This window comes from Sceloporus undulatus, chromosome 4 (assembly GCF_019175285.1).
Source record: "Sceloporus undulatus isolate JIND9_A2432 ecotype Alabama chromosome 4, SceUnd_v1.1, whole genome shotgun sequence".
NCBI lineage: Eukaryota > Metazoa > Chordata > Lepidosauria > Squamata > Phrynosomatidae > Sceloporus > Sceloporus undulatus.
The window spans coordinates 6,691,762-6,708,877 of NC_056525.1; the positions used below are offsets into that span (position 1 = coordinate 6,691,762).

At 42.6% G+C, this 17,116-nt stretch overlaps 1 protein-coding gene across 9 annotated transcripts in view; it reads left to right on the plus strand.

Moving 5' to 3' along the window:
- Positions 1-1,015: 1,015 nt before the first annotated feature.
- RTEL1 (regulator of telomere elongation helicase 1) overlaps positions 1,016-17,116 on the plus strand; it is a 98,656-nt gene continuing 82,555 nt past the window's right edge. For 8 of the 9 annotated variants that reach the window (XR_006103537.1, XR_006103536.1, XM_042463578.1 and 5 more), the window contains exons 1-6: positions 1,016-1,076; positions 3,421-3,566; positions 10,237-10,435; positions 10,945-11,038; positions 11,699-11,780; positions 16,429-16,489. Coding sequence is in view for 7 of the 9 variants with exons in the window: in XM_042463578.1 (XP_042319512.1) it covers positions 3,465-3,566; positions 10,237-10,435; positions 10,945-11,038; positions 11,699-11,780; positions 16,429-16,489 (538 nt within the window). In the remaining 2 variants the exon portion in view is untranslated. Of the gene's footprint in view, positions 1,077-3,009; positions 3,032-3,420; positions 3,567-10,236; positions 10,436-10,944; positions 11,039-11,698; positions 11,781-16,428; positions 16,490-17,116 lie in introns of those variants that run through there. The other variant, XM_042463579.1, reaches the window with a different exon arrangement.

Sequence of the window (17,116 nt, forward strand, 5' to 3'; positions counted from 1 at the left end):
ATTTCCCCATGAATGATTTGTTCCTGTTTATTGCCTGGTTACTCATGGATTAATGGCGCTTTAGGCAGCCCCACGTGGAGCGCATGACAGTAGTCCAAACAGGACGTAGTCAAAGCATGTGTCACCGCAGACAGATCTGGCGTCTCAAGGAATGGGTGCAGATGGCACACAAGTTTTAACTGTACAAATGCACTCCTGGCCAGTGCTGAAAGCTGGGCATCCAGGCTCAGACTGGAGCCCAGGAGCCCAGCCAAGCTGCCAGCAATGGTGGAGGATTCCCAGGATAATGGCCATTGAATCGCGAGGGCATGTGAAGGTTTTGATTGCGAATGTGCCATTTTCACAGGATGACCCCCATTTAAACCTCCAATTGTCCCTGTGTGATAATGCCCCAGGACAGGGTTGCAATAATAATAATAATAATAATAATAATAATAATAATAATAATTTATGTATACCCCGCTCTTCAGCCAAAAGGCTATCGGTGTGTTAATAAGGAATATTTTTTAGAAAGAAAATGGTTCCCTCACATTGGTCCAAAAACACACATTGCAGAATTAACCCACTTTGAGGCCGCTTTAACAGCCCTGGCTCAATGCTGGGGAATTCTGGGAAGTGTAGTTTTGTGAGACATTGAGCCTTTCTCTGTCAGAGCTCTGGAGCCACAATAAACTGCAGTTCCCAGGATTCCCTGGCACTGAGCTTGCTTGTTTTCTGAACCGCTCTGGGAGCGCTGGAAGGGTGCTACTAGCTTTAATTATGAGGGCGCAGTTTGAGGATGATGTTTAAGGACTTCTGAGGGAAACTGTCAGTTAAGGGCTGAGGGGGGAAAGGCCCAAAGCCCTGCCGCCGTCGCCATGGCAACAACTCCCCTCAGCAGCGCCACTAAAGCTGAAAAAGAGCAGCTTAGGCCCCGCCCCTCCTCCCTGCCGTCCCGTCGCCGTGGCAACGCCGAAAATCTCGCGAGATCATGGGGAGGCCGGGCGATCCTCGCGCGCGAGTTGCGCTCGGCCAATCGGAAGCGAGAGAGGAGGCGCCACGTGACGCTGAGCGCGAGGCCCGCGTTTGACTCTCGGGTGAGTTGCTTGAATTGAGGCTTTGGAGAAAGCTTGAGGCCTAGTTCAGCCCTTTATAAGGTTGAAAAGCATGGCCGAAGTCTCTCCCCGCCAAAGGCTGGGAACAATGACATCTCCGCCCAGAGGCTGCGGAAATAAAGCCTGCTAGTGGGGATTATGGGAGTTGTAGTCCTTGCTTGGAGGCCGTAGAGAGGCTCTGCAACAGGATGATGGGACCGCAGGTCCTCTTGATCTTCCCTCGCCCTCTGTGCTTTGGACTCCTTTTGGTGCTAGACACCGCAGGAATAATCCAGATTGAGGCCGCTTTATCTGCCCTGTCTCACTGCTAGGAATCCTGGGAACTGTAGTTTTGTGAGGCATCTGGCCTTGAGCCACTCCCTCTGTTGGGAGAAAGGTGGGATATAAGAAAATAATGTCAGAGAACTCTGGTGCCACAATAAACTACAATTCCCAGGATTCCCTGGCACTGAGCCAGAGCGGTTAAAGCGGTCTCCATCTGGATTATCTCTGCAGTGTGTTTTGGACCGTAGCCGCATTAGTCTCAAAAGCCAGTCTTTGACCACCTTTGAGACTAAATGAAAGAGCTTTCGTAGACCTGAGTCTAGTTACTCAGATGCATTTGACCATTTGTTCTTTGACAGGTGTCGAGTATTGTAAAGCATTGACAGTCCTTAAGCATTGTAAAGTATCCTAACGTTGGAAGAGGCCCCAAGAAGAGACACCCAGTCCAACCCCATTCTGCCATGCAGGAACTCTCAATCAAAGGGCCCCAGACAGATGGCCATCCAGCCTCGCTTTAAAGACCTCAAAGAGGTCTTGGTGGTATTGTAAAGCATATCAAGAATGATATGCTCATGGCATCATTTGCTAGCAAGGGCTTAGGGGAAGGCAGCTTTTTCCCAGCTCTAGCATAGAAAACGTTGGGAGTGGGATTATCTGACTAGTAGTGGGCAAACTCCAGGCTTGAGGGATCTCTACTTTGTTTTGTTCCCAGAACCCTGAGCTCTAGCAGATCAAGACAGATGCAAAAGATGTATATTTTTGAGTACAAGAAACCGGTGCAGTTCAGGCCCACTTCTAGCAAAATTCTGTCCTTGTGCTTTATTTGTTCCGATAGAATCATTTATGGCAGAGGGGAAATTACTGTATTTTGCTGTTGCCATTATTAAACAATTGGAAGCCAGAAATTCTTGCTTACCTGCAGATCATCCAGAGATCCGCTTTTGGTCCGTTTGTGCTTTAATCTTGCTTGAAAATACATGTAACGGACAAATAGTGACAAGGAATTCATTGCAGTGTAGAAAAGGTGTGTTGATCCTGATAAAGTCCAAGGACTATTGCAGTGGATGGTCTACAGAAAAGTACAGTGTCATGGAAGAAACAGTGTGTTCCTTTTCTATGTGTGGATCCCCAAAGAAATTTCACTGATCTAAGTAGGAAAAGAAGTTTGTGAATCATGTTTTTATTGGAATTCAAAGATATAGCTGTTTTAGTCTGTAGAATCAGTATATAGCGAGACCTTGTAGTACCTTTGAGACTCACTGAAAGAAAGCAATTGGCAGCATGAGTGTTCCTAAGCTTCAGCCTACTTCCTCAGATGCATTTGGTGGTGTGGAAGCCTGGCCCAGACATATACATGCCATCCTTGAGCAAGCAGGGACCACCAGCATTGAGGCCATGCTCTTGAGGACACAGCTGCGTTGGGCAGGACATGTTTTTAGGATGAAGGACCATCGCCTCCCAAAAATAGTATTCTATGGTGAACTCGCCACGGGTCAAGAGCGTAAGAGGGGCGCCCCAAAGAAGAGATACAAGGACTCCCTGAAACAACATCTCAGGCTTGGCCAAATTGATCACTAACAATGGTCTGCCCTGGCCTCACATCAGCCTTTTTCGAAAGCTCACGGCGAACGAGTCTCTAAGAGAAACAACAACGCAGAAAGAACCACAAGGAGGTCAATTCAAATTACAAAACCTTTGTGTATGGAAATGAAGTTGCAGGTCCAGTTTTAAAAATGGTCGTTTGTGCACAAAGATATAGGAAACAGGTCTTGGTGCATGGAGATGAACTGGCAGCTCCAGTTTTGCAATGGGACTAACCTTTGATGAAGGGAATAGATGAATGTAGGGCATCCCCATGCGGATGGGGCCAGATAGTGTTCAAGTGTGTGTAAAGTGTCAGGAAACCATTGTCTTTGTTCAATCCATTTCTAAGGGACTCTAGTTTGTGGATGAATTCCAGTTCTGCTGTTCCTCTTTCCAATCTACCTTTTGTAGTTCACGTTTTTGTTGGTATTTAACAGAGAGGTCTCTTGTACTTACAGAGGGATCCTTTATATTTCAGCCATAAGGATTTCGGCCCTGTGATCCTGACATATCAGTTGGAATATGCCCAAAATAAAATTAAATGGCATCATTGTGGACTTTCCATTTCAACCCTACAAATGTCAGGAAGAGTACATGTCCAAAGTGCTGGAGTGCCTGCAAAAGGTATGTATTCTGGGAAATCACAGGGAGTGTCATTTGGATGGTACTGTATGGTTCAACCAGTGGCAAGGATTCAGTACAGTACTTCAGCTGATGAAACTGCTTCTGTCAGTACAATCAAAGGGGGGAGATTTGTCCCCTTTCAGCTTCAACACCCTATGCCCCCCCCAAAAAAAACCTTATACCAGAGCTAGATTTTGAAAGGCATGGAGAGCTACAGGGAGCAGGGATTAAGTTTGGCTGTGCTGTTGGGTATGTTGGATGTAGGCGTGTATCTGAAATGGTGTCTATCAAAAGGGGGAAATCTTGGGGCTTGTAATGTTCACGTCTCTGAAATAACCAAATATCAGCATTTGGTTGCAAAGCATTTTGACTTCCAAACATGGCTGCAAAGTGTTCTGACTTGCAAAGGCCATGTATAAATTAAATACACAGAAGTTTTCTCTTAATATTGAATTACTGAGAATATGTACAAACTCAGTATGGCATGTTGATGCTGCTGACCAGTCCATCTGCTGAAAATGTACTGTAGCCAGAGTCTGAAGTTCTTGGTAAGCTGAATGCAGTGATGTGGGTATTCCAGAATAGGTAGAGCTTTTAATAATGTTATCTGATATAGTAAATTTGGTTTAAAAGTTATTATGTTCAGAACTTTTGAGGGAAATTATTTTGTTGGAATATTTATAATAAGGTAAAGAGAATAGGATAAAATTCATATAGCCTATATTTTTGATATATTTTGGCGCGTTACAGACCGCCCCTTTGAGGCGGCCTGTACCCGCCCCTTTCCCCGGGGTATCGGGATCTCAGTGGCCAGAACGGCAGCCGCTGAGGCCCCGATCCGCCGCTTTCCAGGCTGCGGGGAAGCAGCAAAAGGCTCAAGCCCCAAGGACACCCCACAGCAGCGGGGAGGAGGAGAAACGGGCCGCTTGGCCCCTTTCTCCTTTGCGTTGCTGGGCGCAGCTGTGTGAAGGCTGCGCCCAGCGGCGCAAACCAGGAAGGAGCTCCGAAACGGAGCTCCTTCCTGCTCCGCGCAAAGGGCGCACTAAGCGCCCTGGCGCGGAGCGACGACGTCACGTCTGCGCCGCCCCGTATTAGAGGTGGCGCGGTTGTGATGTTGTCATGGCGGCCCCCATGTAGATGGGGCGCCGCCATTTTGTACGGACTCAGTCCGTACTAGGGTTAGGGGGGTGCGGAAGCACCGCATCTTCCTAACCCTAATGCGGACTGACTACGTACTTTCATGGTGGTCTGTAACCTGCCTTAGTTTTTAAAAAAGACTGCACCTTAAGGAATGCTTTTTAAGAGTTCATACCTAAAGAGAGCTGTACCTGATATAGTAACAGTTTAACTTTCTTTTGCTGAGATATAACTAGTGTTCTCTCTCTCACTTTATGCACTACTTCTCAGTTCCATTTCAAGCTGAGAAAAATCTGACTCAGTAAAACTGCTTGAACATTTCACTGAAGGATGGATGTGTGTCTTTGGGCACAGGAAATTTATGATCTCATATTGAGTTTAGTAATTTATATCCTGCCCCTTTCCCAGTGTGGGACCCCAAATGCTGTGTTGTACAAACATTTAAAAATTATTGAAAAAGCACCCAATCCTATAACTATGTGGTAAGAGAGTATACGATCTTATTAATCAATGGTGGTGGAAGTTAAGGGTTTTAGTGTGGGGATGAGTGAGAAGATATGTGAGAATTCCTGACTATGTTAGGTAAGGCAGAAAGAGAGTCTTTTTTGTTTTGTTTTGTTTTGTTTTTGAGTTGGTTAGAAGGAGTATGTAGGAGAGGTGGGATTTAGTAAGTGACGAAGGTAAGAGTAGGTAGGTTAGAGAGAAAGAAAGTAGAGAGAGAAAGAAAGTAGAGAGAGTGGAAGATGAGGTAAGTAAGAAATATAAGGAAGAACAGGAAAGATGGAACTTAATAGAAAGAGTCTAAGGTGGGAAGAGGAGGGATAGATATAGAATCTGGTTTAGATATTTGGGGAGGAGAGATACTATAGGAGGTTATGACATATGTTTTATTATATAGTTTATAGTAAAGTTAGATTGTTACATGTTATATGTGATTGTATGTATGTTCGTAGTGGTTTCCCCCCCCCCTTTTTTTTTCTTGATGTATTTTTTAAACTTAATAAAATATTATTATTAAAAAAAGAAAGAAAAAAAAGAAAAAGCACCCAATCCCATTAAAATGTTGATTTAAAACAAAAACAAAGTTACACATCAAAGAAACTGCAGAACACACGCTAAAGATCCTTCTGCCCCAAACGGTTGAAAGCTGAAGGCCATTTTTAGTTTTCTTAAAGAAAACTGCCAGTGAGAAGAGACTAGAGAGAGGGCCAATAGAGCCTCCCTTGGGAGGATGTTACTGTATATACTCCACTAAAAGTCAACCTCATGTTTAAGTTGAAGATAGGTTTTGGGGCCAGAATTTCAGATTTTGATATGACCCATGGATAAATCGAGGGCAAAACCTAGGGCCATGTAACAACGTGTCTAAAAGATGAAGCAGAGAAAAACGATGACAGAGAACTTATAAAATTCCAGCATTCATAACTGTTTGTGCTCACACTAAAGGATGAATGGATGAGAGAGTAGAGGGGGGTCAGTGCTTCCAGGATGAGTTACACTCTTGCTTTTCACCAAGGAATGGTTCTCTTTTATATAAGAGTTAAGGTATGGTACTTAACATTGGACTCATGGATAAGTCGAGGCAGGATTTTTGGTCAAATTTTTGACTAAAATTTCATAGCTGAGAAGCAGCCATTGAGGAGACTCTCTTCTGCATCCTCACCAAATGAGCTAGTAAGGGTGGTTGGACTGAGAGGACACCCCCACAAAAAATATGACTTGAGCAGGTTCAACTGGGGAGATACAGGCTTTCAGGGGGTCTGGACTTATGCCCTGTAATACATGAGACTGTGGAAATTTTGGTTTAAACCACAAAATTAACATACATTTACAGAATTCACAAAAGAGGAAGAAAGTTCATAGAGAACAATGTTTTCAGTGCAGTTACCATTACACTTTTGAAAACTATATTAATGTAATTGATGAATAAGGTAGAGCTCCAGTCCTGTATCTAGAGGTTGTTTGTTCTGTAAAACAGGTCCTGCTAGTAGAACTCAGTAGAACCTAGTGTTGAGTAAGCGTGTAGAACAGTGATGGTGAATATCTTAGAGACTGAGTGCCCAAACCCAAAGGCATTCCCACACTAGGTGTTACCTGCTGCTGGAGGGTAGGACTTCTGGGGTAGATTTCCGGGACCGGGCTTCCACTTTCCGGGGGTGGGACTTCCAGGGGCAGGATTTCCCCGGAGAAAGCTGAAGGCCCAGGAAGACTGGGGGAAGAAAAGGAACAGATGTATGCTTGTTTCTCCTCTTCATCCACCCTCCCATCTCTCTGCTTGCCCTCAGAAATGGCTTCACATGCCAGAAAGGGCACACATGCCATAGGTTTGCCACCATGGATGTATAACATTGTGCTATAAATATTGCAAACCTAATAAATATGTTCTTGATAACTTAAGAGGTTGCATAAACTTAATGTTGGCCTGGTAAAAGATAATGATATTTCTTATATTTCATAGATATTTTTATGCTGTGCAGAACAAAAGTATTTTGAACATATGCAGCTTGTTTAACACTTCCTGAAAAGAGGTTATTTTGCAGATCCTCTCCTGCCAGACATATTTGCATTAGATTTGTTGGTAGAGAAGTGGGTAGGTTTTCTCCTACGCTTCTAGTTGAGGAAAAAGGAAAAAGAAGCAAATAAGTGGTCCTTATGCTCATACAATCTGTTCTTGAGTTTTAAAAGTAAGACACTGCAATCCATTACCTGCTTGGCACCTGTGCAAGATAATCACTGATGCATTCTTGTGCTCAGAAGCTATTTGATAAATCTTTGTTATTACCACTGTCTTACATGAGAGCCTAACATCTGTTGTAGAAGCAAGGGAATGGGTTTAGAGGTTGGTTTTCCCAGTGCTGTGATGGTAAGAACCTATGTGGATCCCATGAATACTGCACTAGAAAACGTGGTATCACTTTAACTGCTATCTATCAACAGGTTTTTTTCTCCATGGGATATTTGCTCAATAAGACTATCAACTCATTAATCTGGTTGGAAGTGATTTTTACCATGAAGTCCCATGATTAAATAGAAGTGGGTTGTAATGTATATATTGTGTAAGCAGATGTATGGATCTAGACTAAGGGTTTTTAATGCATCTTACAAAAAAAAATCTGTCTTTAATTTGCTCACCCATCAAATTTGTCTGGAGGAAGATGGAAGTGTTTATAGAGCTGCATTATAAGTCCATCATGAGTTCTTAAGGAACTCTGTTCTGGGTCATGGAGTTTTGGTTGTCAGACTCAGGCCAGTTGTTAGCGTCTGCCCCTGTGTCAGCTGAAGTGCTAGTTCATTAATCAGAACAATTGCAGTAATTGAGTAAAATTTGCAGTCATTGCACTTGTGTGCCAAAACTTTGCCATTAGTGCTCTTAAACATGGCTAGTACACATTTTAAAAGCCATTTTATGGTGTGTAGCTGTTCTGTAACATACCTCTGCAACCGAGATGCGATCCCATGGTTTCATATAGACAGGTACAACTTGGCAGTAGGTAGAAGCCAAACTTAAAATGGGCTAAACTTCTTTGGACAGCAGATGGGTTTTAATGAAATATTAATAATATTCATTAAATTAATTAATATTAATTCCATCCTTCTTCTCTGCCCAGGCCTCTCCTCAAGAGAAAGACAAGCAGTAGAGAAACCTTGCCTGTCATTCTCCTCCTCCTCCCAGACTTCTCCTTAGGAGAAGGTTGAGTGATGGAGGAGCCTTGAGGGGTGAGCATTTGCACCTATTCCTCCTCCTTTACCCGGCCTTCTCCTCAAGAGAAAGCCAGGCACTAGAGGAGCCTTGCAGGGTGAGTGTTCCCCCTTCCTCCTCCTCCTTCTCCTCCACTACATGGCACTCTCCTCAGGAGGAGGCCAAGTGGCAGAGAAGCCTTGAAGTTGTTCCACATCCTTGCAGGCCACCCAAAATCCTTTGGTGGGCCACATGTGGCCCCCAGGACGTATGTTGTGCAGGCCTGGTTTCCTTCCTGGTTCATTTGATACTCGTAAATAGTTAAGAGAGTGAAATAGGGAGTCCAGTTCATCTGTTTTTCTCTCAGCCACAGAAGAACTGAGAAGTATAGAAATGGGACGGAAGCAAGAATTTAAGAGCAATGTGGATTCTTTGATGTGGAAAAGAGAGAAGAGATAGCAACCACAAGCCCGTGACCCCAATCCGGCCCTTCACTGGTGTTTTAAACTGGCTTTTTGGGCAGTATGTTTCACCCCTAAGTCTTACTTAAAAGTCTTCCTGTTACATAGATTTTGGGAGAGTAAATATGTTGTCTAAAATATTTTATTCATCATTTTAAAAGATGAAAAGAAAATATTCCATAATCCATTTTTACATTTTAAAAATCCTCAATTTTTCTGGGGAAAAAAGACTTTGGGTCCCCCCCCCAGGTTTTTCCTTTCTTTTTTTCCCTGGATCTCTTACTGAATGCCATTTTTAGTAGTGGTAGGGTTATGGTGGCCACAAAAGTTAGCCTGTGTTGCTCACTCTGATTATTATTACTTCCATCCTGTTTTTCACTGTGAAAGCACAGGCCAGAAAGATTGCTTTGACTGTAGACTCTAATGACAGTGGCATAGAATCAGTTGGAAGGTATTTTCAGAGTAATCTTCCCACAGCAGGATGCTAAACTAATGTTGACCTAAAAACCTTCCAAGTAATATTAAGCCTAATGACATATGAATTAAGCTAGAAGCTGAAAACTGGAGAGAACACTCCTCTAGGTTATCTTCATTTGACCTTATGCTTTCAGATGGTGTGTGTGCATGTTTACAGAAATAGTTTCATAGACCCTCCAGTTGTATGATCCAGAACCTGTTTGGTCCTCTCTTATATCTGTGAATCTCAGGAGCAAATAGAAGTATGCCTGCCAGAATTTTATAATATCTTTGGCTTCATTTTTCTTAGATTCATCCTTTACATCCTTAATTATATGCTCCTAGGTTTACCCTTGACTTATGCATGGATCATATCAAAATCCACACTTTTGGCCTCAAAATCTGTCCTTCACTTATTCATGAGATCGACTTAAGGTGTATATTGCACTACACAGCTAGAGAAAATTGTCTCAGGTTTCTTCTATACAATTCACTTCAGTTTTATCTGCCACCTGAGCTTCCCAGTAACGTCTCTGACTCCAGACTGGTTGTGCCCCTACAATTTGAGGCAGTCATCTGTTCATTGCTGATGACGTGGGTACAGTCACTTTGAAGAAATGTTTATCATCTGGCTGGCATGTAGGTGAAGAGCCCTGGTGGCGCAGTGGTTAAATGCCTGTACTGCAGCCACTCACTCAAAACTACAAGGTTCAAGACCAGCAAAAGGGCTCAAGCTTGACTCAGGCTTGCATCCTTCTGAGGTCGCTAAAATGAGTACCCAGATTGCTGGGGGCAAATTAGCTTACAGTTGTAAACCACTTAGACACTGCTTAGGTGGTATGAAGCGGTATATAAATGAAGCTTGTTTGTTTGTTTGTTTTGAACGTTGAGTTTCCCAGATACTGTATTTCAGTTCTTTTATTTTTTATCATTCAAGCAAGTGAATGGGATTTTGGAGAGTCCCACGGGTACAGGGAAGACATTATGCCTCCTGTGTTCAACCTTGGCTTGGCGGGAGCACTTCAAAGATGCTATCTCTGCACAGAAGATTGCCCAGCGGTTGGGTGGATCAGAGCTTTTCTCTGACCGACCAATGTCATCTTGGGGCAGTGCTGCCACAGATGCTGAAATCCCAGGTAAGCCCCATAACTTTTAGTTCCACTTAAGTCATCTTATGTGGAGTCCCAGTGGTGTGTTTTCTGGGCTTTCAAAATAAGGTGATAGATGCTGTAGAAGTGTGACAAGATGCTGGATATTGCTTTTCCATAACCAGTCCAGGGAATAGACAAGAAAAACTATTGGAAGCCATATATTAAATATTGATTGTTGGGGTGGGAAGCTCTTTGCTAATTAATTTCAAGCAATATAAATTAGGGCAAAAGTTTTGCCATCATTTCAAGATACTTATCTGTAAGTGCTTCACAGAAAGCCACTTTGCTGAAGGCAGTAAAAATAGACACTTGTCTTTTTCCCTATAGGTGAGCAGTTTGATTGTAAAATCCCTCACTGCTTCCACAGACTGAGTTGTTACCATAGCACCAGCAGGGGAAAAGCAGACTGATGATATATTTAGCACTAAACAAGAACTAATTTTTTCCTTCTGTTCCCCCCCCCCCTTTTTTTTCCCCTCTTCTTCACTTGACAGCTTATTACACTGACATTCCAAAAATAATTTATGCCTCTAGAACTCATTCTCAGCTTACTCAGGTTATTGGTGAATTAAGGAACACAGTATACAGGTAAAGAAAATTTAAGATATCGCTGCTCATTCCAGGTCTTATAGAACTTGGGATATAGAAGTGTCTGACCTTTTCCATTTCAATGATGTCCTTGTTTATAGCAAGGCTTTGAAAATGCTGATTATTGGCTTCTTCTGGCCTACTCTGAAGCTGTAGATAGTAAGGAAACTTCCTCAAGTCTGTGGGAATATTGCCTTTAACAAAAGATAAATGTTCTGCAGTGGTAACAGTGCACACCTTGTTAAAGGGCCAACCTTGTCCTCCTTTTTTGCTTCTTTTCTGTATCCTTTTTGAACACAGCATTTGAAATACACCATAATGCAGCAATACAGTAGTGCCTCGGGTTACGAAATTAATTCGTTCCGCGGCCGCTTTCGTAACCCGAAAAGCCTTCGTAAGCCGAATTGCCATAGGCGCTAATGGGGAAAAGCCGCGTTTCGTGCGAAAAAGCCGAAAAAAGCACCAAAAATTTTCTTCGTATCCCGAAAAAACATTCGTAACCCGGAACAATGATTTCCTATGGGATTTTTTCGTATCCCGAAAATTTCGTAACCTGGGTATTTCGTATCCCGAGGTACCACTGTATAGACTTTTCATATCCCTTTCTTGATTGGTATGTGTATACTAAATACCATTGCTTTGCTGTTTTCTACCTAACAGACCCAAAGTATGTGTTTTGGGTTCCAGAGAGCAACTTTGTATCCACCCTGAAGTTAAAAAGCAAGAAAGTAACCATATGCAGGTAAGAATGTATACTCAGCCCTCCACATTTACAGCTTTGGCTTTTGTGGATTTGATTATTCATGGATTTGATTAATACAGTCCGCCCTCCATATCCGTGGACTTGCCATCCATGGATTTGAGCATGGGAGGGCAGCAAAGGAAGCAGAGAGGACGAGGAGGATACAGCGGGGATGAGGAGGAAGAAGAGGAGGCAAGAGGCAGTGGCATTGGGGGCTAGGATGAGGAAAGAGGCAAAGGTGGGAAGAGGAGGCAAAAGGCGACAGCTGTGGGTGCAAACAGGAGGATGAAGAGGAGGACAGAGGCAGTGGGGGAAAGAAGGAGGAAGAGGAGGTAGCCTGTTGCCACCCACCACAGTGAACCTGCGGCGAGGCAGGCTTCATGGAGACCAGGGTGCCAAATAGAAGGATGGAGGAGAAAGAGCAGTGGCAGCAGTGGTGAGGGGAACAGGATAAGGAGGAAGAGGAAGAAGAGGAAAAGTGATGATGAGAAGGGGGGAGAAGAAGAGGAGGAGGAGGAGGAGGAGGAGGAGGAAGAGCCGGTGGAGAGATTCCACCTCAACATTAGAAGGACCTTCCTGACAGTAAGAGCTGTTAGACAGTTGAACACACTCCCTCAGAGGGTAGTAGAGTCTCCTTCCTTGAAGGTCTTTAATCAGAGGCTGGATGGTTTGATTGTGAGTTCCTGCGTGGCAGGGGGTTGGACTGGATGGCCCTTGGGGTCTCTTGCAACTCTATGATTCTATGAAAAGGTGGAGGAGGAACAGGGAGAAGGAAGAGCTGGTGAAGGGAGGAAGATGAGGCAGCCCCCTGCTGCCTGCTGCAGTAAGAGTGGTGACGCAGGCATTGGGGGACCGAGGGGGGTTAAATCTGCATTGGTGGCGCAGCCATGTCGCTTGAGCATCCACACATTTTTGGTATCCTGTGGGGATCAGGAATGCATCTCCTGCAGACACCAAGGGTTCACTTACATTCTCTCTAGGAATCTCTAGGTCTTACAGCATGGCTCTATGGTCAATATCCAGTGGAGGTTGACCAAAGGATTGTGTTGGAGGGCCTAGAAATTTCCTAGAGAGAACACTTAGTTAAGCATTTGTAGGTCTTCCAGTGCAATAATACAGTTATAACAAGGACTATAGTCTATGTACCCTCACAGATATAATAAAATATAATTCTTCCTAATTAATTAAAAAAAAAACAACCAACCATAATTAGTTCAGGGCTCAATAGAAAGTCATACTTAGTTTCTGCTTCTGCCTGCCCTGCAACAGACTTCCACATCCCTAGATGTTAAAGGGGCAAGGGACAGTCTCACTGCCTCTGCAGAGCTGCTGGGATTGATGGTGTTGGGATAGTGGAAGTGGTCTTTATGTCCTCTGCTTATGATACAAGATGACTGAGTAGGAATTTGAACATGGTTCTCCCTAGTCCATTTTTTTCATCTCCTTAAAAAAAAGGAGTGTTTTAAATAACTTTTTAATCAATTTAAAGTTTGATTACGTTTTAGATTTTGCATATTTTAATGCTGCGGACTTTTGTCTGAATCATAGAATCGTAGAGTTGTAAGAGACCACAAGGGCCATCCAGTCCAACCCCCCTGCCATGCAGGAAATCCCAATCAAAGCATCCCCAACAGATGGCCATCCAGCCTCTGTTTGAAGACCTTTAAGGAAGGAGACTCCACTACACTCTGAGGGAGTGTGTTCCACTGTTGAACAGCCCTTACTGTCAGGAAGTTCCTCCTAATGTTGAGGTGGAATCTCTTTTCTTGCAGCTTGCAGCCTGTTTTAACTCTATAATCTGTCATGAGTCTCAGAGTTGGAAAAATGATAGAATACAGTATAAATAAACAAAAAAATTGTTGTTGTTAAAGTGTTATGAATAAAATTACCTTTAGGCTATGTGCATAAGGTATATACAAAACAAAAATGAATTATAACGTTTAGACCTGGGTCCCATCTCCAAGATATCTCATTATGCATATATTTCAAAGTACAAAAATAAATCAGAAATCAAAACACTTCTGGTCCCAAGCATTTCAGATAAGGGAGACTCTTTTTATTTATTCACTACTGCCACAATAACTACTATGTCTGAACTTAATATTTATATATCGTGACTGCAGAGGCCAAAAGCATATGGTAACAAAATAATACTTTATTAACAGAAGTTGAACGTAACAAAACAGATTAATAATTTAATACATTTAAAACAAATATTTCACTCTTGCACTGTTCTAGCTAACCCAGATTCTTAAAAACAACTCATTAATTCGTAAAACTGACTGACTCACTCATTCACTCACATCACTGCTCCACAACTCTTTCGCCACCTCTCCCAATTGTCATTCACTGTCATTCACCAGTTTTATTAAGCTCCCCTGAGACATTCCACCAATCATGACCCACTTCAAACATTCAGTTCTCTCACCCCTCCTACCAGTTCCTTATCTCATTACCATAGTAATACATAAAGCAACAATTTCCATTAAAAATCCATGATATCCCAAGAGGTACCTCCAGGAAACAGCCACCCGCAGAGGTTCTCCTCACATATATTTTATAGTTCTTTCAAAGCCTGGCAAATGCTTTTTAATTTCCGAGACCTTTTAGTTAACATGTCAGTCTTGTGATTAGTTTTTATCTGGCTTTGAAGATCTTTCTGGCTTTTTGTTCTATGTTTATGCCATTTTAGACATTTTCCTGGATTTTTTTTTAAAGTACTCAGAATTTTTTCTTGAAGGGCAGTGTATCATATCTTTCATGAATAAAAATGTGGATAAATGAAATTCTACACTTCATAGGTTTCTCATCGTCCCCAGAATAGTTGCTCTGTTGATAAAAAGTGGGATGTGGAAGTCACTAATTTCTTTTGAATACCAAATGTATCATATCTGTGAAAAAGACAGAAGGAAATTACTTTTGGAGCGTAAATACTGGACATAGAAGAAAGCTTGGACCCAGGGCAACACTCTGTATAGAATAGCAGCATTTGTTCTGGAACAGTAAAACCAAACCAAATCAAATCATCATCTCTGAATTACGATCTCCCTTCTGCATCACCAAAAAGCTATGGATGGCTCTTAAAGACATGGGAGTGCCAACACATCTGATGGTCCTGATGAGAATTCTGTACTTAGGATAAGAGGCTGCTGTCAGAACAGAATATGGAGAAACAGAATGATTCCCAACTGGCAAAGGTGTCAGCCAAGGATGCATTCTATCACCCTATGTGTTTAATTTGTATGCAGAAAATATCATATAAAGAGCAGGTCTAGGACTCTAGACTCAGCATCAACAATCTAAGGATATGCAGATGACACAATACTATTAGCAGAAAACATCATGGACTTGGAACAGTGACTAAGGATGGTCAAGGAAGAAAGGCAGGTTTTCAGTTCAACATAAAGAAAACAAAAATAATGACCACAGAGGAACTGCATGAATTCAACCTAGGCAATCAGGAAATCAAAATAGTTGAAGAGTTCCCACCTTGGATCTAACCTTGATTAGAATGGAGACTGCAGTCAAAAAATCAGAAGAAGACTAGGAATGGAAAGAGCAACTATGAAGGAATTGGACAAGATCCAAAAGTATGCAGATATACAACTGAACACTTAAGTTAGAATCGCCCAATCCATTGTATTCCCCATCATGCTGTATGGGTGCAAGAGCTGGACAGTGAAGAACGCACATAAAGAGAAAATCATTTCATTTGAGATATGGTGCTGGAGAAAAGTGCTGAGGATTCCATGGACAGCCAAAAAGACAAACAAATCAACAGATCAAGCCAGAAATCTCCCTGGAAGCCAAGATGACTAAAGTGAGGCCATCATACCTTGGGCACATCATGAGAAGGCATGAATCATTAGAAAAGATAATAATGCTAGGAAAGGTAGAGGGGTAGCAGAAAGAGAGGAAGACAGCACACCAAATGGATGGACTCTATTAAGGAGATCATGGGTATGAGTTTTCAGGATCTAAGCAGAGCAGTAGAGGATGGGGGTCTTGGAGATTTCATCCCCAGGGGTCGCCATGAGTTGGGGCTGACTCAAGGACAGTTAACAACAATCCCTTCTTTATAGTAGAAATTGTTGTTTCTCCCTATGTGATGTCACATAGACATTTTCTTGAAAAGATCAGGTAACTGCATTATCTGCTTTGAATCTGCTCTTACCTGCATTCCTGCATTTTTCTCATATCCAGTTCTCATCTGAAACCCTCAACTGGAAGCTGTTTCTAGTAGTGTTCTGCACTGTACCATTAAATTATGGCAAAAAATAGAGTCATGGAAGGGGCCATCAGGTCTATCCACCTGCTCAGTGCTGGATCTCCAATTAGCCTTCCTAGGAGGTAGCCTTCCAGACTCTTGAAGATGTCCAGAGAAGGAGATCCCACCACCAATCTTGGCACTTGATTCCAATTGATAAACTACTCTCACTGGCAAGAAGTTCCTTCTAATGTTCAATTAATATCATGATGTTTTGGAGAGTAACATAAACCAAATAGATACATTCTGATAACAAGGTCCTTGCTGTTTAAGTCCCAACAGGTCAAGGGAAATAAGAGATAAATTTGAATAAGTGCAATTGCATATTTATTTTGACTTCCTTATCATATTCAATGAATTTTATTTTATGTTGCCTTGCAGATCCACATGTGCCGTATGAAAGTAACTACTCGCACGTGTCATTTCTATAACAACGTAGAAGGTATGAATCAAGTTTCTGTAAAAGTATTTTGGCTAATTGATGTTGGGCAGAATTAATATCATTTTTGGGTGGCATTTTGAGGCACCCCTCCTGGAAACAGCAAGAAAGCCATGTTGAACGATAGAGTTGGTTGAGCCCCAAGGGCCACCCAGTCCAACCCTGTTCTGACAGGCAGGAAGATACAATCGAAGCATTCCTGACAGATGGCCATCCAGCCTCTGCTTAAAAACCTTCAAAGAAGAAGACTCTACCAGTCTCTGATGCAGCAGATTCCATTTTTTTGTCTTTGATTCTTTTTTTCTTTTTTTTAGTCTTTGTTTTGTCAACCAGGCTTTTTATTAAGGCCTTCACTACAAATTGATTTTATCTAGCCAGTACATGTTGTTGTTTGCCATCAGTTTCTTTCTGACCTATGGCGACCCAAAGGTGACACGATCACAGGGTTTTCTTGCCAAGATTTATAGAGTGGAGGGTTGTCATTGCCTTCCCCTGAGGCTGAGAGCATGTGACTTGCGCACGGTCACCCAGTGGTTTTCATAGCCAAGTTACATAACAACCCTGGTGGATTGTCCCAGTCAATTTTGATAGATAACTCTTGGGAAACAGCTATCTACACGAAACTGAGCC